Below are 22,749 nucleotides of genomic sequence, written 5' to 3'. Positions count from 1 at the left end.
AACCTGTTGGTCAGTCTGAACTATTCAATTTGGTTACTCTAAATAGTAACTATGAATAATGTGTTTGTTAAAAATTGAAGTCACTCAGGTACAATTGACGGTATTTTTTTCAGATTTCGAGGCTTTAACAAAAAAAAACTCATATACAAAGGTAAATGAAAATGAAACTGTCCCTGCACTTTCAGGACTATGATAATCTTTTTCGGTGATGTTCAAGAAATATTACAGTCACTGTTTACAATTAATCAATTTTTATCTTTCTTTGAAATATAAGAACTTTTACCTACATTCATTTCCTTAAATTCCTTAACACCCCATTTTCATATTTTCCAAAAATTTGCACATTTTGTTATATATCTTCAATTTCTCCAAAAAATCGTCAAATTTTGTAATCTATACGCGTAGCAGGTAGCAAGACAATGATCGGACTGCTTTTCCTGAAAGTTTTAATGAGTGGAACCCATGAATTAATGGGGACGAAATTTTTTCTGTCCCCTAACACCCCATTTTACGGTATATTCACAATGCTCTTGGAAAGATTCCTTTGAAAAAAAAAATGGAATTTCTCAGCAAACCGATACCACTGATTCGTCGTGATCCACTGTAGAATAAATGTCGGTCAAAATCTTATGTTGAAAACCTTCAAAAACATAAGGAAATAACGAAATCAATCGTACGACGGAATGTGAAACAAAGTCTTATGTTTTACTCCTCCAAATTACATGATCGTATCCTGGCGAGCGCATCTCTCTGTGGTTTTCTGAATATTTTTTACACAAAAAGGGAACAGTTTTCATACAAAAAGTGTCATGATTATGAAACTTTTTGTCTGAAAACTGTCTACAAACATATTGCAGATTTTTAGAAAAAAAAATCATCCTGCAAGAAGGCAGAAAAACTTCTTGAGGAGTCCTAGAAGAAACTTCTAAAGGAATCCAAGAGAGAGCTCTTGGACAAATCTCGATAGGAATCCTCAAAAAGTATCCCAAAAGAAGCTTCGTGAGAAATCATCGAAGGAGCTGCTCCTGAAGAAATTGCAGAAATCTCACAAAGAACTACTCTTGGAGTAATCTCAGAAGGTACAGAAGGTCCTGAAGGAATTCTAAAATGGGGGAATTATACAAAAAAAACTCCCAGCGAATTTCCAAAAGGATTTCTTCCTTGAGAACCCCCAAGTTTCCTCAAGCATTTTCTCTCGAGATTCCTTGCTTTTTGGATTTTCTCAGGCTTCTGAGATTTCCTCCAGGGTTCCTTCGCGGTGTATTTACGAAGTTCATTCCGAGATTTTCTACTAAGATTAATCAAGAGTTGTTTTTGTGATCCCTCCAGGAGTTTCTTCTGGAATTCCGCAAGGGGTTCCTCCTGGGATTCCTTATTTTGAGGATTACTTCTTCTAAGACTTCTCCAGAAACTATCCCTAAGAATCCTTCAGGAGCTCTGCTGAAGATTCCTCCAGAAATTTCTTCACCGGTTTTTCCGGGTCTGGAATTCCGTTTTTTTTTCTAAGATTAAGGTGAAACATCAAGAAATCTCATTGCAATTTAGCTTACAAACTTTAGAGGCACAAATCTGACGAACGAAGTATCGAACAAAGCCGCACTTGTTTATCTTGGCTTTGCTCATTTGCAAAAAGAGGCAGCTTTTCCAAATCGAAAGCATTTGTTTATAAATTTTCAAGATTGGTGCTTTTGAAAACGTGAGTAGGGGACCAAGACGGCCATTGTGGCAGCCATGTTTGTATTCTCTGAAATTTTTCCTTAACAGGAGTAGCTTCTGAGATTTGCTCAGGAATTCTGTCTAAGATTCAGCCAGAAGTTCCAGCAGTCATCAACCAAGGAGATTCATCCTTAATGAAACTCATCCAGGAGTATTTTTTGGGATTCCTTCCTGGATTGTTCAAGGCTTACTTTTTGTGAGTCTTCTATGAGTTCCTTCTAGATTTCTGCTAGATTTCTCCAGGAAATCTTTTCCAAAACACTTTTTTTTTTTTTTTTTAAGAGTGACCAGGTGGAGCTGCAGGACAGCTGATAGCAAAGCCTGGACCCTTTCCCAATTTTCCCCCTACTAGGACTAATACTCACGATGGACTAGACGATGTCGTCAACTTGAGCAAAGTGTGTAGTAATTAGCATGTCGTAGTAGTTTTTAAAAATACTGTTTTTAACCCATCGCACTAGTGTTTTGATCGAATGGAAGCTCCAAAGATGATTTGATAATTGAACAATATTTCAATAATCGAAAATCTCCGAGGTCACTGGACAACATTCAGAGATAAAAAAGGTTGTCTATGTCTATGTTAACGCCTTCAGAGTACTATTCTTAAGAAATATACAAAGAGCAAAAAGAAAAAAAAAATGTTTCGTAGCTAATTTTTAAAGATTTGATATTTCTGAAAATTATTCAAAGACAGCTACCAGAACTAGCGTTTTTAGCCGATATGGGCAACTAGTTTTTCTGACAGCTTCCCCAAACAATAATCAGATAATATCCTTAGTTATTTTATAATACATTCAATACAATACATATTTCAAGCTGATTACCAATAGTGTCAATAACCGATGTTAGACATACCGATGTTGACAGCACCAGCATCATCTCCAAATAACTCTCATATTAGTGTTAGATAACACTTTTTGAGCTTCCATTCGATATTGTTAAGAAATTTGTCAAACCCTATTTGTCAAAGTATAGTCAATAATGTATCAAATTGTGTTTCTAATTTCGCTAGTCGTCTTCTGCATATCTCTGATCATCTCAGTCCAAAGTAATATTATATTCATCGTAACCAGAGTTTAAAATTTTCATTTTCAATGAGTGAAATTCAACGTGAATTTTGAAAATCCTCAACTGAGGGATCAAAATAAAAATAATTTTGGTGAATGAATTTTTTCACCTATTCATTCATTTTTCTGTCACTGACAATTTTCACTGAGAAATATAACTGGACCGTAACTCCCGATTATACTTCCAATCACCTCAAAACTTGTGTATAGTAGTTAATTAGAATAACAATTATGTTCTCTATTTGTCAATTAAGTCGGATTGTGCATCTGCTAACAGAAATTGGACATTCTACGACGTGCGAAAAAAATATTCGTGACAGAGAATTGAATGAAAAAAGAGAGGCATTCAGCTGACAATGAATGTGGCCAAACACGAATGAAAAAATGAGAATGTCAATCTTCACTTTCAATCTTCGAATTTTTTACTCTCTGATCGTAACCCTTTACAATGTCAACCGTCCTAAGTCCTAACTAAATTCCTGCTTTTTTTGATCAGTGAAATAATACCGTCTAAGATATAAAAACAAAAAAGTTCAGTCAACTGATTTTTGTCAAAAATAAAAATGATAATGATTATTTGTCAACTTTTATAAATTCACAAAACCCATAAAAATAAGAAAAACAAATACAAACTCCTATAATCAACAGTTTTATCTTTACCTAATCAGTCCATAATTTTCTAATTGTAATGAATCTAATCTGTAAGGCTGTAAGTCAACTTATCCTAGCGTCCCCTGTCCTGTGTACTAACGAATTCAAGTAACGAATGATGAGTGTAACGCAGAGACCTCCTCTACCCACTCTTGCGTTACGTTAAATTTAACAATTATGTATTGTTAAATTTGAGAAAATTCAAAGAATGCAAAGATTAGGTCTATGCAAGCTGAATTATAATTTTTTTTTTTTACTTGTGATAAATGCACGACGGATACTCCTTTGGTTCCCATTAGCACTTACGGCGATTCCTTCACTTGCGCTCAACTCGTAAACTAGATATATCTAGCTCAAAGTCCAAGCGGTGGTGAATGAACTGGCGCTAAAGTGCTAATGGGTTAAGCCCTCCCATCGCGTCAAGATCGAATATCCAGGGGGAGGGGAAATCTTTTCCGAAACTCTTTCTGGAACTTTTTGCGGAGTTTCGTCATTAACTTCTTCTGGGAATTCTCCATGACCTCTTTTTAGGATTCCTCAAGGGATTCCTTCATGGGTTGTTCCCATAGTTTCTTCTGGCATTTATCGAGGATTTTCTCCTCCAGGAGCTCCTTCTGGGTTTCCTCCAGAAGTTTTTTATTGGATGCCTTCCTTGATGCTTCAAGGCGTACCTTTTGTGATTCCTCTATGAGTTCTTTCTAAATTTCTGTTGAATTACTTCAGGAACTCTTTCCGGGATTCTTACTGGAACTTATTCCGACATTTCTTCATTAACTTCTTCTGGGAATTCTAGGATACCTCAAAGGATTCTTTCATGGATTGCTCCCATAGTTCTTTCAATTTTGCGCAGTGCAGTTGTTTTAGACGATAAAAGATATTTCTTAACCGATTCCTGGCAGAAACGACACTGCCATTTGAATTGACATTTCTTCGCAAATGCGTACTGCAATCGAAGAAAAACAGTTGTCGGGTGATTTAGGCAAGGAATTTTCCATGCATCAAGATAGGAAGAGAAATTCCTTACAGCCCTTTAAGCCTAAATCGCCCAAGAAACCGTGTTTTCTTCGATCGTAGTAAGCAGTTGCAAAGAAATGGCAGTCATCATTGAAAATTCCTTCCAGAAATCGCTGAAGAAGTTTCTTGTGCGATTTCTTTCAAACACGAAACTGGGCTTAAACCGAAAACTACATAGAAGGTTTAAGCTGGTTCAAAAATTTTATCTTTAAAATGGTCATAGTATACTCTGGAAGTCAATGATACCTGGAGTAGCTGGTATGTATGACGTTAGGGGTACTCACTAAACAGACTAAATTGCTGCGTAAGCCATGATTTTCTGCTTATTTGAAATGTTTCATGATTCCGCGAATGAAATAATCAAAGATTGCCTTGGTGATCGCGACGTTTAATCAGTTCACGCTGTTAAGTGAATCCCCCTATTGTTCTTATTCCTGACTACTATGATGTTAGTATTTTCTACTCAATGTTAGAATGATGGATATTTTGTACAAAACATATGCGTGAAATTTGTGATGCATGGTTTATTTCAGATTAGACATAAATTCATGCAAAATCAATAATCGAGCCCCATCACGAAAAAAAAACCAGTGATTCCGAAAGCAAAGCGTAGGAGTTAAAGGCAAACAAACCACCCAAAAAAAAACCGGCCAAAATTCGTTAACATCCCAACACCGCATTAGCCGAAAAAAAAAATAAGCAAAAGTGACTCACCGCTCGCCAGATTCGCTTCGTCGGAGGCGATTTGATCAGCCAGCCTTCGTGATAGACCTCTTTATTCGCCGTCATCTGGACGGTGTGTTCTGCTGCCGCTGCTGCTGCTGCGGGTTACTTGGATTGACTTTTCTTCTCCCTGATTTTTCTCGGTTCAAGCGAATGATTCTGATCGGAGATACCCACGGCCGAGAGGAACGTGGATGAGGGAAAGGAGCCGAGCAAAACGATCTCAGATCCGAACTCGTCAGGGTTTAATTAGATTTTTTCTTTATTCCGCCTGAGTGGAGTTTCCCACCGGCTAACAAAGCAATCCGATTGAGAATTTTTTATTCTTCCAGTAAATCCAAGTGCGCTGTTGTTGTTTTATATTTGCTCCGCTTGCTAAGATGCTGCTTCTTCTTACGGCTCCAAACGAAACTCAGTATGCGGGGCAATTTGCATGCAACTTCTTCTTGTTTCACTTCTACACTGCTCCACCCTTTTTACGAAGTCGAAAATTTGAAATTTTTATATTCACGTTTTATCACCACAATAGATAGGAACTTCTTAGAACTCGCAACGAGATCGATAAGGCACTACAATTTTTACTTTGTTGAGCTAGTTCTTTCTTCACTTCCGCCTTCACGCACTTCGATTTTGTTACCCCAACCAAGCAAGCGATATCCGAATCAAACACTATGCACAACTTGTCGTTGCTTCGGAACTTGTTTTTTATCTCAAGCCAAAACAAGAAAACACAGCACACAGATAAGGACGCCAATGCACCACCCAACCGATATTCGATTTGGTAGATTTACGAACTTTCGAAAAACATTCACATTTTAAACTTTGAAATTTGATGAAAAAACGTAACAAAAACCGATTTTAATCGCAGCAATCCGCGAGCCGAAGTGGATTAGTGCAACAAGATTCTGCGCTCGCAACCCGACCGACCCGACGAAGATGGCGTTGAGATTTTCTGCTGTTGCTTGCGTTCTTTCTTTGCTCAACATTGCTCAACATTGCTGGCTGAAACTGCTGAAACTAGAGAAAACAACGACAACAGAGGCGCTAAAAAGAAGACCCGAAGGAAAACGTCAAACCAGCGAAAAAGCTTCTCCGCGGGCAGTGTTGCCTGTTGGTTGCTTCTGCTCACCAGAATCAGCTGTTGGCAAACGACGACGATTCTGAAGGGTTGTTCCAACAAGAATCGAAAAGACGAATCGCGGGAATCAAAACAAAATCAACGAGTGTCAAAAGCAGTCTCCGCGCTCATCCTATCGCACGCACGTAATCACGCTTGTCTCTTGTGAAACGCAAAAGTTTTCAATGTTTCGCACAAATTCTAGTTTAAATTGAATGTAAGTCCGTGCGTAAAAAGTGTAATTGTAAGCTAAAAGATGGCATTTGTTATCCGCTTCGCAAAAGGGGTGCGGAATCACTGGAAAAAGTCGACGTTCCTGGCGGGTGCCGTAGCGTACGGAGTGTCGTACTATCACGAGAAGTATGAGTGAGTATTGAAAAATTCAATTTTCAAATTTCTTTCAGGACAAGTAGGCGCCAATCCTAGTTGGCCAAACGATATAGCCTTTAAGAATTTTCAGTTTCCTGACAACCAATTAGCAGTGTAGTTTGGTTTACGGTTACGTTTGTTTCCCAGTTTTCAAAAAGGCTAAGGTGTTTCCTAGTTTTCAAAACCAAATGAACCAACTCCCACGCTGAGGGAAGTTAAGGATGCCATTCATCAGCTCAAAACCAACAAAGCAGCAGCTGGTAAGGATGGTATCGCAGCTGAGCTCATCAAGATGGGTCCAGAAAAGTTGGCCACCTGTCTGCATCGGCTGATAGTCAGGATCTGGGAAACCGAACAGCTACCGGAGGAGTGGAAGGAAAGGGTAATCTGCCCCATGCACCAGGAAGGCGACCATTTAGAATGTGAGAACTTCAGGGCGATCACTATTTTGAATGCTGCCTACAAAGTGCTATCCCAGATCATCTTCCGTCCTCTGTCACCTAAAACAAATGAGTTCGTGGGAAGTTATCAATCCGGCTTCATCGACGGCCGGTCGACAACGGACCAGATCTTTACCGTACGGCAAATCCTCCAGAAATGTCGTGAATACCAGGTCCCAACGTATCACCTGTTCATCGACTTCAAGACGGCATACGACAGTATCGACCGCGCAGAGCTATGGAGAATCATTGACGAAAACGGCTTTCCTGGGAAGCTGACTAAACTGATTAAAGCAACGATGAACGGTGTGCAAAAATGAGTAAGGGTTTCGGGTGAACTTTCCAGTTCATTCGAATCTCGCCGGGGACTGCGACAAGGTGATGGACTCTCATGTCTACTCTTTTATATCGCTCTGGAAGGTGTGCTGCAACAAGCCGGGCTCAACAGCCAGGGTACGATTTGCACAAAATCCGGTCAATTTGTATGCTTTGTGGATGACATGGGCATTATTGCCAGAACATTTAGAACGGTGGCAGAACTTATGTACAGTTGCACAGTTACTGTACAAAACGCTTATAAGACCGATGGTCCTCTGCGGACACGAGACATGGACCATGCTTGAGGAGGACCTGCAAGCACTCGGGAGTCTTCGAGCGACGCGTGCTCAGGACGATCTTCGGCGATGTGCAGGAGAACGGTGTGTGGCGGAGAAGGATGAACCACGAGCTCGCTGTACTTTACGGTGAACTCAGCAGGTGACCAAAGCCGGAAGGATACGATGGGCAGGGCATGTTGCAAGAATGCCGGACAACAACCCTGCAAAGCTGGTGTTTGCTACTGATCTGGTTGGCACAAAAAGGCGTGTAGCGCAGAGAGCACGATGGGCGGTTCAGGTGAAGCGTGACCTGGCGAGCATTGGGCGCGCCCGAGGATGGAGAACGGCAGCCACGAACCGTGTATTATGGTGAAATATTGTTGATTTAGTTTTATCTAAAGATTCAATTGAATTTGATGTTGTTTTCTTGAAGCTAAAGTTGTGATTCTTGAAGGGAAAGTTGTGATGGACGGTTGTGCGTTAGAATTGTTGGAATCGATGAACTGTTGTGAAAAAATAAAATAATTGAAAATGAAAATGAAAAAAAATGTGTTCGTGTATTAATTAATGAAGAATTCCTACAATGGCACAGCCGGTAGGATTCTGTGTTCTGTGGACGTGTTTTTCTAGTGCGGTTTGTGTTCGGAAATCGGTTCGGAATGTGTGGAGTGGAAGTGCTGCGCTGGCCTGATTGGAAAAGGCACGGCGTCGAATCGCAGCTAAAGGTGGTTAGGTGTAAGGTGAATGGGTTGAATGAAGCTGTGATGTGCAGGAATAAGGTAAGGTACATTTTCAATGATAGATCGCTGGTGATTGCGATAACAGAAACTTTATGTTTTACGGTGTCACCAAAGGTAGGAGACTGCGAAATGTTGTACGTGTGTTACACCTTTCGCGTATTGTTCGTTTGCCTGCAGTTGTGCTGTATAGTGCAAAATATACGCAGGTCTATGTATAAAAGTGCGATTTTCTAGTAAACAAAGTTGGTTTCTCTACCATTTTAGTTTTGATCTAGAAATGTGATCTTGGGCGATGTAGGAGCAGCTGAGGGATATCTCTAAATTTAAATCCACAATAGCTTTATTCTTGAATCAAATCGATTTCCAATTAAAAAGCCTTAATAGCGGTAATGAATATTTTAATTGGTAAGTTTCGTTGTTCATATGCTACGGTCTTTACATAAATTTACGGCCACGACCTTGTATTTCGAAGCATTCTATTATACATATTCTGAATATAAGTTCAATACTAATGAGAAAATCAAGTAAGCGTTTGCCAAGGATTTTTACAACGGAATATATGAAGAGGTGTGAAGGATTAATAAAAAAAAAAACATAATATATGAATAATTCGAAATTGATAACTGATTGACCATTTCGAGCTTGTAAACATTAACATATTATTTAAAGGCAAGGAATACTGAGTAAATCAATACAATATTTTCTGGTTTTGATTATTGGAAACATTGAGCTGAAAAAGCTTCAAATAATGAAATCATGAAAACCTCAATCCAAGGAAGTCTTGAAATCGGAGATTGTGAATGAATAAATTTGAGTAAAGGACAACTGAATGAAAGAATGAAATATTTTCTGGTTTTGATACCTTATTGGGAACATTGAGCTTGGAAACCTCAATCCAAAGAAGTTTTGAGATCGGAGATTGTAAATGAATATATCTGAGTAAAGTACAACTGAATGAAACAATGAAATATTATTTGGTTTTGATACTTTATTGGGAACATTGAGCTTGGAAACCTCAATCCAAGGAAGTTTTGAGATCGGAGATTGTAAATGAATATAACAGAGTGTGGGCGGACGGTTCGCAGAGTATTAATCAACCCGGAATATATCGGAATTCGGCGGAATAAAAAACACGACACGACCGATTCAGAAATTGCGTAGTAACTTTATTAATAACGTTATACAAAACAAAAGGTAACGCTCGCTGCCTGACTGAATTCACGTAACGGTGTCAGAACAGTGATGCCAGTTCAATACTCCTCCTCGGGAATTCAACCATCTCGGCCTGGAATGGGAACCAGGCCCATCATAGCAGCGAACTTCCTCACTCGTTCAGCTCCAAGCGGTTTGGTGAGAATGTCCGCTATCATGTCCTCTGAAGTACAGTATTGTAGATCAATCACTCCGGTAGCACAAACGTCTCTCGTATAGTGATACCGAATGTCAATATGTTTGGACCGTTTCTTTTGATGATCTAATGCAACGAAATCCAAACAACTGCGGTTATCTTCGTAAACTGTAGTAGCTTGCACCTGCTTCTCGTCCAACTCATCGAGCAATCCGCGGAGCCACACCGCTTCCTGTGCCGCACCCGATAAAGCAACGTATTCTGCTTCCATTGTGGAAGTTGCAACGCAGCTCTGCTTGCGACTTATCCAGCTTACTGTAGCTCCTCCTATGCGATACAGATATCCGCTGCACGATTTGCGGTCGGTGCTGTCACCGGCCCAGTCCGAATCGCAGTAACCAACCAGCTTGAACTCCGCTCCAGGTGCCCCAAGTCTTAAGCCGTAGTCAATGGTTTGCAGCAAATAACGCACAACTCTTCTTGCTTCTGTCCAATCGACCAAAGTAGGCGAACTGACTTTACGACTTAAAATACCCACGCATGCAGCGATATCAGGCCGGCTGTGAGTCGCTATGTACAAAAGGCTTCCAATCAATCGTTGATATTCAGCGTTGTTCGGTAACGGTTTGCTGTCCAGCCTGATCTTGAAATATCCAGTATCCATTGGGAATTTTGATCCTTTTGCATCGTTCAGTCCGAAGCTCCCTGCAACCTTCTTGATGAAAACAGCTTGGCTGAGATTGTAGAATCCTTCCTGATCCTTATCGACGCGTATACCAAGGAAACAGGACACGTCTCCAAGCTTCGTGATCTTCAGCTTCTTTTGAAGTTCCATCTCCACCTCCTTGATGTGACTTTCTTGTTTGCAGACTACCAAAAAGTCGTCAACGTACAAAAGAATGTACATCCACTCTCCTCCTGCACACTTTTTGCGGTAAAGACACGAGTCTGCCTTGCACTGTAGAAATCCCATCTTCAGAAGTATATCCGTTATCGTTCTGTGCCACGTTCTAGCAGCCTGTTTCAGTCCGTAAATAGATTTCCGCAGGCGGCACACTTGCTGCTCCTTGTGTGGTACGGCGAACCCCGGCGGCTGACGCATAAATACTTCCTCCTCCAGTGTACCATATAGGTATGCTGATTTCACATCCAGGTGTTTTACTTGCATTTTGCGGTACCCAGCAACAGTCAGCAGCAAACGGAAAGTTGAATGCATAGCAACAGGGGCAAAGCTATCGTCGAAATCAACACCAACTCGCTGGGCAAAGCCTTGCGCGACAAGTCGCGCCTTGAAGCGGTCCACTTTGCCATCTGCATTCAGCTTGCGCTTAAACACCCACCTGCTGCCAATGATGTTCCGATCGGTAGGCGGATCCACAAGCTCCCAGGTGTCATTATCGATTAGCGACTGGTACTCCTCACTCATTGCTTTAATCCATTTCTCCTTTTCCTCGGAACCAACGGCCTCTTCGTATGTCGTCGGCTCATCCAATGCGACAGCTGCTCTACCTACAACGTAGTCGTTCATCCTAGGGGGCAACACACCTCTGTTCGCTCGTCGAGGCAAAACTCGTCCATCTTCGCCGTTTGGATCTCCACGATCTACTTCATCGAACACAACTTCTTCCTGGTCTTGTCCAACGAACAGTTCTTCAGCACTCTCGTAGCCAATAAAATCCTCTTCTTCTTCTTCGGCGATCGAAACCTCGTCGGACTTTGGCAGTGCTGGCAGCTCGACAATTGTTTCTTGTTCTTCCCGTTGTCCAATCCGTTCATCGCATCCAATCTTCCGGTCCATCTCCGTATCCTCAAGAAATTTCGCATCGCGACTTATCGTAATGCGGCCGGTAGTTTTATCGAGAAACCGATAGGCTTTATGTTGATTGGAATAACCAACAAAAGTCAAAAGCCGCGCCTTCGGTGTCATCTTCTTCCTGCGCTCCGCTGGTATTTGCACCCACGCATCACTACCGAAAATCCGGAAATGTTTGAAAGATGGCTTTCTCCCATACCAACGCTCGAAGGGGCTCATTCCAATAGAACGCGACGGTAGGCGGTTTTGCACGTAGGTCGACGTGAGCACCGCCTCACCCCAGTATTTTTCGTCCAGGCCTCCCTCCAGCAAAAGACACATTGTCATTTCTTTGAGATAGCGATTTCTCCTTTCGGCCACGCCGTTTTGTTGTGGCGAGTACGGGGCCGAAAACTGACATACAATCCCTTCGCTTCTCAGGAACCGCTGCAACTCGTTACCGACGAACTCTCCGCCGCCGTCTGATTGCAGTACACGTGGAGTTTTGCCGACCTGCGTCTTACAGAAAGCTACAAAATCCCGGATCTTGACCGCCGCGTCCGACTTTTTCCGCAGTAGGTACGTGAAGGACATTCGAGAATAATCGTCGACTATCGACAGAAAATACCTGTTTCCGCTGGGAGTACTTGTCATCGGTCCGGATAAATCCATGTGAACCACATCCAATATCGCCTTGGATCCTCTGTCGCACTGTTTCGGAAACGGCTTCCGTGCCATCTTCCCTTTGATACAGCATTGGCATACCGCACGCACATTACAGTCGATCACCTTCATTCCATCCGCTAGTCCGTCCTTGGCAATAGACCGCACAACCTCGGGGTCGCGGTGCCCCAACCGTCTGTGCCACGTGTGCAAACAATTTGGTGTATGTGACGGCTGAATACTTGCCATCGCCTTCTCAGGTGTATGCAATCGATACATATTGCCATGGCAACCCGCAACTGCTACAACCTCACCATTCGGTCGACGAATCTCACATCCACTGCCGTTGAAAACAACACCAAAACCTTTCTTGCTAAGCGCACTAACGGAGATCAGTCCGCTCGTCAATCCGGGAACGAAAAGGACGTCGTGCAGCATGACTTCGACCGCTTCTCCGTTGCCATCGATCACATGGAACCTACCTTCACCAACGCCACGAACTTCTGACTTTTCACCGTCCGCTAAGATAACGCTGGCAAACTTTGCCTCCTCTAGCTTCGAGAAGAATCTCCTGTTTCCCGTCATGTGTCGAGTTGCACCGCTGTCTACGTACCAATCCGCCGGCTCGCCACCCGGATAAAAACTAACCATAGGGTATTTGGTGAAAACCATTCCTGTACCATACAGTGTACCAGCTACAATATAGTGTATTGTAATGGAATGGTTCGCTAAAAGCTTTGCACATTGGTAGCTATTATACATTTACATCCGATCTTTATGTAACAATATATTATACTGTTTTTCTTACGTTTAAACCATTCACTATTCCGAAACAATCTTTTTCCGTGCATTTTTAATTTTTTATTCAGTTTATGATTTTTTCCGTGCTTTGTTTTGTTGATGTCCGTGACATTTTTGTTGCAAAGGAAATGAAAGAGAAAAAAGTGAATAAGTTGAAACATCTATTTAAAGTCAATAAAATGTTTAGATAAAGTGGTAAACCAGGTGTCCTAAGGACTGCATATCCAAGAGATATGGTGGGCTAGGTATGTAGAGTGCGATGAGAGGAATACGAATGTAGGTCAACCCGGAAAGACGCAGGCCAGATTACCGTAAATCAGTGGATGAGTTCAACACTATTCTTTCTCTTCTTCTCTCATGTGAAATTGCCTTGTACAACATAATGCGATTTATCTTTGACATTTTTAACATAAGGACTGGACTGGACACTGAAACGACTTCTGAAATAAGTTCGTCTTCGCTTTTTAACCTAACTTATAGTTGAATCGAACTTGACAGTTTTGTCATGAGTTGTTATGTACACATTTCATAGTTCAGTCAAATTGGAGCCTCAATATTGCAATAATGGTTAAGCACGCTGTAATGATACTTATGTACCTCGTCACCCACTTCATGCAACTACATTAGTGGTCTAATAACACTTAGCGCGCTAGGCATAGTTCCATCATGCCGCTCAAAGTGTTGCCACAAATAATGCTTAGTTTGTAAAACCCGGTTATCTGGCTGGTGGGACATGGGAGCCTAAGCTTCAACTGTTAATGCAATCAGAGGCTACTCAGACTTAGACGAGTTTAGGTTAGTTTGGCTAGAACTGCCATTATCGAAGGAACATGACGAGATAATATAACATTATATGGTTTATCTAATATAAAACAATACAACATAACAAAAGAGAACCATTCCAAAACCATGATTAAATTTATAACCAGTAGTGAAATTACAATTAAAAACAATATATTTACGGTACATTTTATTGTTTGAAACCATACGTGTACCATACAATGTACGGTATATTAAAGCCCACGTATCAGTATTTCGAACAATTCATTTACAATAAAATGTATGGTTTTGTAAAAAAATATATATGGAGAAAAATATTTTTTTATATTGTTACGATACTTAACAACCCGTATAGTATATTGTAAAAATCTCATTTACAATTCACTGTATGGTGTCTAACATTACATCTTATTGTTTTTGTATTTTTTATTTTTACAGTGGTGTTTATTGTAACAATATGGTTCTAAATAGTACTGTTACAATACAACATTCGGTTTTTCTACTGTATTTTTTATTCGGGCATAGCCGACCATCCACGCCAATGGTCCATCCGATACGCTTTGAGCTTGACTTGCCTTGGCCTTGGATTTATCCTCCTTTTTCGATTGGGTCGAGTTTTCCACCTTGTTGCACTCCTTCAAAAACTGACGGCAATTTCGTTTTAGGTGGCCAGGTTGTTTGCAATAGAAACAAACCCGCGAGTCCTTGTTGCTGACATCACCACCACCTCCACCGCGGAAACGACGATGACCAACTTTCAGCGCTTTACCGCCGCTCGAAGCAGCAGCTCCGGACCGTTCCTTCCGCTTCTCCGCTTCAGCCAATAATTTGGATTTTACCAAATCCAACGTCAGTTCGTCACTAGGCCGTTGCTCCAACGCAGTCGTCAGCGGGTCGTAGGAGTCAGGGAGAGAGCATAGCAACATCGCTACTTGCAATTTCGCTGGTAATTCATCCCCCACGTCTGCAATCCTTTGCACCAGGTCGCTGAACGTTTGCAGGTGATCTTCCATATCGCCGTCGTCGGTCAATTCGAGCTTCGTCAACTTCTTGAGTAGGTACACGTCGGATGTTTTATCGTGGTACTTTTTGAGTGCAGTCCACACATCTTTGGCTGTATTCGCAGCCCGTACCAAACTCAATTGGGCGTCCTCAAGGCACAAACAAATTGTAGCGCGAGCCTTCCGGTCGTCTTTGTTCCACTGGGCTAAAGCTGCCGCCGCTGTTGGAACCTGCTCAGCCTCATCGATGACGTACCATAACTCGTCTCGGACGAGCATCATCTCCATCTTGAATTTCCACGTTTGGAAATTGTGGTTATTCAATTTTGGAAATGGAAATCGTGCCTGTTCAGCCATTTTGTTTTTTCGGCTGCTAGCACACACCGGCGATCAACGACGAAACTTTTTCCGTTCGATTTTCCCGAAAAAACGACACTTCGACCGGAATTTCCTACGCGACGATTACTCTGGGCCCATAACCTGTGGGCGGACGGTTCGCAGAGTATTAATCAACCCGGAATATATCGGAATTCGGCGGAATAAAAAACACGACACGACCGATTCAGAAATTGCGTAGTAACTTTATTAATAACGTTATACAAAACAAAAGGTAACGCTCGCTGCCTGACTGAATTCACGTAACGGTGTCAGAACAGTGATGCCAGTTCAATACAGAGTAAAGGACAACTGAATGAAACAATGAAATATTTTCTGGTTTTGATACTTTATTGGGAACATTGAGCTTGAAAACCTCAATCCAAGGAAGTCTTGAGATCGGAGATTGTGAATGAATATATCTGAGTAAAGGAATCTGAATGAAACAATGAAATATTTTCTGGTTTTGATACCTTATTGGGAACATTGAGCTTGGAAACCTCAATCCAAGGAAGTTTTGAGATCGGAGATTGTAAATGAAAATATCTGAGTAAAGGAATCTGAATGAAACAATGAAATATTTTCTGGTTTTGATACCTTATTGGGAACATTGAGCTTGGAAACCTCAATCCAAGGAAGTTTTCAGATCGGAAATTATGAATAAATAAATTTGAGTAAAGGACAACTGAATGAAACAATGAAATATTTTCTGGTTTTGATACTTTATTGGGAACATTGGGCTTGAAAACCTCAATCCAAGGAAGTCTTGAGATCGGAGATTGTGAATGAATATATCTGAGTAAAGGAATCTGAATGAAACAATGAAATATTTTCTGGTTTTGATACCTTATTGGGAACATTGAGCTTGGAAACCTCAATCCAAGGAAGTTTTGAGATCGGAGATTGTAAATGAAAATATCTGAGTAAAGGAATCTGAATGAAACAATGAAATATTTTCTGGTTTTGATACCTTATTGGGAACATTGAGCTTGGAAACCTCAATCCAAGGAAGTTTTGAGATCGGAGATTGTAAATGAAAATATCTGAGTAAAGGAATCTGAATGAAACAATGAAATATTTTCTGGTTTTGATACTTTATTGGGAACATTGAGCTTGAAAACCTCAATCCAAAGAAATTTGAGATCGGAGATGGTAAATGAATATATCTGAGTAAAGGAATACTGAATGGAACAATGAAATATTTTCTGGTTTTGATACTTTATTGGGAACATTGAGCTTGAAAACCTCAATCCAAAGAAGTTTTGAGATCGGAGATTGTAAATGAATATAACAGAGTAAAGGACAACTGAATGAAACAATGAAATATTTTCTGGTTTTGATACTTTATTGGGAACATTGGGCTTGAAAACCTCAATCCAAGGAATTTTTCAGATCGGAAATTATGAATAAATAAATTTGAGTAAAGGACAACTGAATGAAACAATGAAATATTTTCTGGTTTTGATACTTTATTGGGAACATTGAGCTTGAAAACCTCAATCCAAAGAAGTTTTGAGATCGGAGATTGTAAATGAATATAACAGAGTAAAGGACAACTGAATGAAACAATGAAATATTTTCTGGTTTTGATACTTTATTGGGAACATTGAGCTTGGAAACCTCAATCCAAGGAAGTTTTCAGATCGGAGATTTTGAATAAATAAATTTGAGTAAAGGACAACTGAATGAAACAATGAAATATTTTCTGGTTTTGATACTTTATTGGGAACATTGAGCTTGAAAACCTCAATCCAAAGAAGTTTTGAGATCGGAGATTGTAAATGAATATAACAGAGTAAAGGACAACTGAATGAAACAATGAAATATTTTCTGGTTTTGATACTTTATTGGGAACATTGGGCTTGAAAACCTCAATCCAAGGAAGTCTTGAGATCGGAGATTGTGAATGAATATATCTGAGTAAAGGAATCTGAATGAAACAATGAAATATTTTCTGGTTTTGATACCTTATTGGGAACATTGAGCTTGGAAACCTCAATCCAAGGAAGTTTTCAGATCGGAAATTATGAATAAATAAATTTGAGTAAAGGACAACTGAATGAAACAATGAAATATTTTCTGGTTTTGATACTTTATTGGGAACATTGAGCTTGAAAACCTCAATCCAAAGAAGTTTTGAGATCGGAGATGGTAAATGAATATATCTGAGTAAAGGAATACTGAATGGAACAATGAAATATTTTCTGGTTTTGATACTTTATTGGAATCATTGAGCTTGAAAACCTCAATCCAAGGAAGTTTTGAGATCGGAGATTGTAAATGAAAATATCTGAGTAAAGGAATCTGAATGAAACAATGAAATATTTTCTGGTTTGGATACTTTATTGGGAACATTGAGCTTGGAAACCTCAATCCAAGGAAGTTTTCAGATCGGAGATTTTGAATAAATAAATTTGAGTAAAGGACAACTGAATGAAACAATGAAATATTTTCTGGTTTTGATACTTTATTGGGAACATTGGGCTTGAAAACCTCAATCCAAGGAAGTCTTGAGATCGGAGATTGTGAATGAATATATCTGAGTAAAGGAATCTGAATGAAACAATGAAATATTTTCTGGTTTTGATACCTTATTGGGAACATTGAGCTTGGAAACCTCAATCCAAGGAAGTTTTGAGATCGGAGATTGTAAATGAAAATATCTGAGTAAAGGAATCTGAATGAAACAATGAAATATTTTCTGGTTTTGATACCTTATTGGGAACATTGAGCTTGGAAACCTCAATCCAAGGAAGTTTTCAGATCGGAAATTATGAATAAATAAATTTGAGTAAAGGACAACTGAATGAAACAATGAAATATTTTCTGGTTTTGATACTTTATTGGGAACATTGGGCTTGAAAACCTCAATCCAAGGAAGTCTTGAGATCGGAGATTGTGAATGAATATATCTGAGTAAAGGAATCTGAATGAAACAATGAAATATTTTCTGGTTTTGATACTTTATTGGGAACATTGAGCTTGGAAACCTCAATCCAAGGAAGTCTTGAGATCGGAGATTGTGAATGAATATATCTGAGTAAAGGACAACTGAATGGAACAATGCAATATTTTCTGGTTTTGATACCTTATTGGGGACATTGAGCTTGAAAACCTCAATCCAAGGAAGTTTTGAGATCGGAGATGTGAATGAATATATCTGAGTAAAGGAATCTGAATGAAACAATGAAATATTTTCTGGTTTGGATACTTTATTGGGAACATTGAGCTTGAAAACCTCAATCCAAAGAAGTTTTGAGATCGGAGATTGTAAATGAAAATATCTGCGTAAAGGAATCTGAATGAAACAATGAAATATTTTCTAGTTTGGATACTTTATTGGGAACATTGAGCTTGGAAACCTCAATCCAAGGAAGTTTTCAGATCGGAGATTATGAATAAATAAATTTGAGTAAAGGACAACTGAATGAAACAATGAAATATTTTCTGGTTTTTGATACCTTATTGGGAACATTGAGCTTGAAAACCTCAATCCAAGGAAGTTTTGAGATCGGAGATTGTGAATGAATATATCTGAGTAATGGACAACTGAATGGAACAATGAAATATTTTCTGGTTTTGATACTTTATTGGGAACATTGAGCTTGAAAACCTCAATCCAAAGAAGTATTGAGATCGGAGATGTGAATGAATATATCTGAGTAAAGCAATCTGAATGAAACAATGAAATATTTTCTGGTTTGGATACTTTATTGGGAACATTGAGTTTGAAAACCTCAATCCAAGGAATTTTTCAGATCGGAGATTATGAATAAATAAATTTGAGTAAAGGAATCTGAATGAAACAATTAAATATTTTCTGGTTTTTGATACCTTATTGGGAACATTGAGCTTGAAAACCTCAATCCAAGGAAGTTTTGAGATCGGAGATTGTGAATGAATATATCTGAGTAATGGACAACTGAATGGAACAATGAAATATTTTCTGGTTTTGATACTTTATTGGGAACATTGAGCTTGAAAACCTCAATCCAAAGAAGTATTGAGATCGGAGATGTGAATGAATATATCTGAGTAAAGGAATCTGAATGAAACAATGAAATATTTTCTGGTTTGGATACTTTATTGGGAACATTGAGTTTGAAAACCTCAATCCAAGGAATTTTTCAGATCGGAGATTATGAATAAATAAATTTGAGTAAAGGAATCTGAATGAAACAATGAAATATTTTCTGGTTTTGATACTTTATTGGGAACATTGAGCTTGGAAACCTCAATCCAAGGAAGTTTTGAGATCGGAGATTGTGAATGAATATATCTGAGTAATGGACAACTGAATGGAACAATGAAATATTTTCTGGTTTTGATACTTTATTGGGATCATTGAGCTTGAAAACCTCAATCCAAGGAAGTCTTGAGATCGGAGATTGTGAATGAATATATCTGAGTAAAGGACAACTGAATAAAACAATAAAATATTTTCTGGTTTTGATACTTTATTGGGAACATTGAGCTTGAAAACCTCAATCCAAGGAAGTTTTGAGATCGGAGATGTGAATGAATATATCTGAGTAAAGGAATCTGAATGAAACAATGAAATATTTTCTGGTTTGGATACTTTATTGGGAATATTGAGCTTGGAAACCTCAATCCAAGGAAGTTTTCAGATCGGAGATTGTGAATGAGTATATCTGAGTGAAGGAATACTGAATAAAACAATGAAATATTTTCTGGTTTTGATACTTTATTGGGATCATTGAGCTTGAAAACCTCAATCCAAGAAAGTTTTGAGATCGGAGATTGTGAATAAATAAATTTGAGTAAAGGAATACTGAATGAAACAATGAAATATTTTCTGGTTTTGATACTTTATTGGGAACATTGAGCTTGGAAACCTCAATCCAAGGAAGTCTTGAGATCGGAGATTGTGAATGAATATATCTGAGTAAAGGACAACTGAATGGAACAATGCAATATTTTCTGGTTTTGATACCTTATTGGGGACATTGAGCTTGAAAACCTCAATCCAAGGAAGTTTTGAGATCGGAGATGTGAATGAATATATCTGAGTAAAGGAATCTGAATGAAACAATGAAATATTTTCTGGTTTGGATACTTTATTGGGAACATTGAGCTTGAAAACCTCAATCCAAAGAAGTTTTGAGATCGGAGATTGTAAATGAAAATATCTGCGTAAAGGAATCTGAATGAAACAATGAAATATTTTCTAGTTTGGATACTTTATTGGGAACATTGAGCTTGGAAACCTCAATCCAAGGAAGTTTTCAGATCGGAGATTATGAATAAATAAATTTGAGTAAAGGACAACTGAATGAAACAATGAAATATTTTCTGGTTTGGATACTTTATTGGGAATATTGAGCTTGGAAACCTCAATCCAAGGAAGTTTTCAGATCGGAGATTATGAATAAATAAATTTTAGTAAAGGACAACTGAATGAAACAATGAAATATTTTCTGGTTTTGATACTTTATTGGAACATTGAGCTTGAAAACCTCAATCCAAGGAAGTTTTGAGATCGGAGATTGTGAATGAGTATATCTGAGTGAAGGAATACTGAATAAAACAATGAAATATTTTCTGGTTTTGATACTTTATTGGGATCATTGAGCTTGAAAACCTCAATCCAAGAAAGTTTTGAGATCGGAGATTGTGAATAAATAAATTTGAGTAAAGGAATACTGAATGAAACAATGAAATATTTTCTGGTTCTGATAGTTTATTGGGAATATTGACCTTGAAAACCTCAATCCAAGGAAGTTTTGAGATCAGAGATTGTGAATGAATATATCTGAGTAAAGAAAGATGTTTGATTAGATGTGTCTGAAAGATGGCACTAGGTATGCCTGAAAGATGGCATTAGATGTGTCTAAAAGATGGCACTAGATATGCCTGAAAGATGGCATTAAATGTGTCTAAAAGATGGCACTAGATATGCCTGAAAGATGGCATTAGATGTGTCTGAAAGATGGCACTAGATATGTCTGAAAGATGGCAATAGATGTGCCTGAAAGATGGCACTAGATATGTCTGAAAGATGACATTAGATGTGTCTGAAAGATGGCACTATGCCTGAAAGATGGCACTAGATATGCCTGAAAGATGGCATAAGATGTGTCTGAAAGATGGCTCTAGATATGCCTAAATGATGGCATTAGATGTGTCTGAAAGATGGCACAAGATATGTCTGAAAGATGGCATTAGATACGTCTGAAAGATGGCATTAGATGTGTCTGAAAGAAGGCACTAGATATGTCTGAAAGATGGCATTAGATGTGTCTGAAAGATGGCACTAGATATGTCTGAAAGATGACATTAGATGTGTCTGAAAGAAGGCACTAGATATGTCTGAAAGATGGCATTAGATGTGTCTGAAAGAAGGCACTAGATATGTCTGAAAGATGGCATTAGATATGTCTGAAAGATGGCATTAGATGTGTCTGAAAGATGGCACTAGATATGTCTGAAAGATGACATTAGATGTGTCTGAAAGATGGCACTATGCCTGAAAGATGGCACTATGCCTGAAAGATGGCACTATGCCTGAAAGATGGCACTAGATATGCCTGAAAGATGGCATTAGATGTGTCTGAAAGATGGCACTATGCCTGAAAGATGGCACTAGATATGCCTGAAAGATGGCTTAAGATGTGTCTGAAAGAAGAAGAAGATATGCCTGAAAGATGGCATTAGATATGTCTGAAAGATGGCATTAGATGTGTCTGAAAGATGGCACTAGATATGTCTGAAAGATGACATTAGATGTGTCTGAAAGATGACACTAGGAATGCCTGAAAGATGGCACTAGATATGCCTGAAAGATGGCATTAGATGTGTCTGAAAGATGGCACTAGATATGCCTAAAAGATGGCATTAGATGTGTCTGAAAGATGGCACTAGATATGTCTGAAAGATGACATTAGATGTGTCTGAAAGATGACACTAGGAATGCCTGAAAGATGGCACTAGATATGCCTGAAAGATGGCATTAGATGTGTCTGAAAGATGGCACTAGATATGCCTAAAAGATGGCATTAGATGTGTCTGAAAGATGGCACTAGATGTGCTTGAAAGATGGCATTTCATGTGTCTGAAAGATGGCATTAGATATGTCTGGAAGATGGCATTATATATGTCTGAAAGATGGCACTAGATATGCCTGAAAGATGGCATAAGATGTGTCTGAAAGATGGCACTAGACATGCCTAAAAGATGGCATTAGATGTGTCCGAAAGATGACATTGGATGTGTCTTAAAGATGGCATAAGATGTGTCTGAAAGATGGCACTAGATATGTCTGAAAGATGACATTAGATGTGTCTGAAAGATGGCACTGGATATGTCTAAAAGACGGCATTAAATGGCACTAGATATTATCAATGAGATGTGATCTCAGATAATCTATAAAATTTCATCGATAATATAAGTATAATTTATAACTTTGGTGTAGATTCCACGGTTGATTATATTTATTTATCTACTTACATTACTCTTCATTTTACATTTATTTTTATTTTTATATTTGCAGGTTTTATTTTTGCAGGTTCCGTATCCTATTTTTATTAGTACTGTTG

General features: G+C 39.0%; 2 protein-coding genes across 2 annotated transcripts in view; one reads left to right on the top strand and one right to left on the bottom strand.

Annotated features, from left to right (window-relative positions):
* The window catches only part of LOC109409699 (protein daughter of sevenless), a 60,630-nt gene extending 54,473 nt beyond the window's left edge, over positions 1-6,157 (bottom strand). The window contains exon 1 of the mRNA XM_029870171.2: positions 5,163-6,157. Within this exon, the coding sequence (XP_029726031.1) occupies positions 5,163-5,237 (75 nt within the window). The 5' untranslated portion in view covers positions 5,238-6,157. The remainder of the gene's footprint in view (positions 1-5,162) is intronic.
* Positions 6,158-6,387: 230 nt separating this feature from the next.
* The window catches only part of LOC109409700 (acylglycerol kinase, mitochondrial), a 33,766-nt gene continuing 17,404 nt past the window's right edge, over positions 6,388-22,749 (top strand). The window contains exon 1 of the mRNA XM_019683178.3: positions 6,388-6,654. Within this exon, the coding sequence (XP_019538723.2) occupies positions 6,545-6,654 (110 nt within the window). The 5' untranslated portion in view covers positions 6,388-6,544. The remainder of the gene's footprint in view (positions 6,655-22,749) is intronic.

This window comes from Aedes albopictus, chromosome 2, assembly GCF_035046485.1.
Source record: "Aedes albopictus strain Foshan chromosome 2, AalbF5, whole genome shotgun sequence".
NCBI classification, from domain to species: domain Eukaryota; kingdom Metazoa; phylum Arthropoda; class Insecta; order Diptera; family Culicidae; genus Aedes; species Aedes albopictus.
The sequence above is the reverse complement of the archived record's forward strand: the minus strand, read 5'-3'. Positions and strand labels throughout refer to the sequence as shown.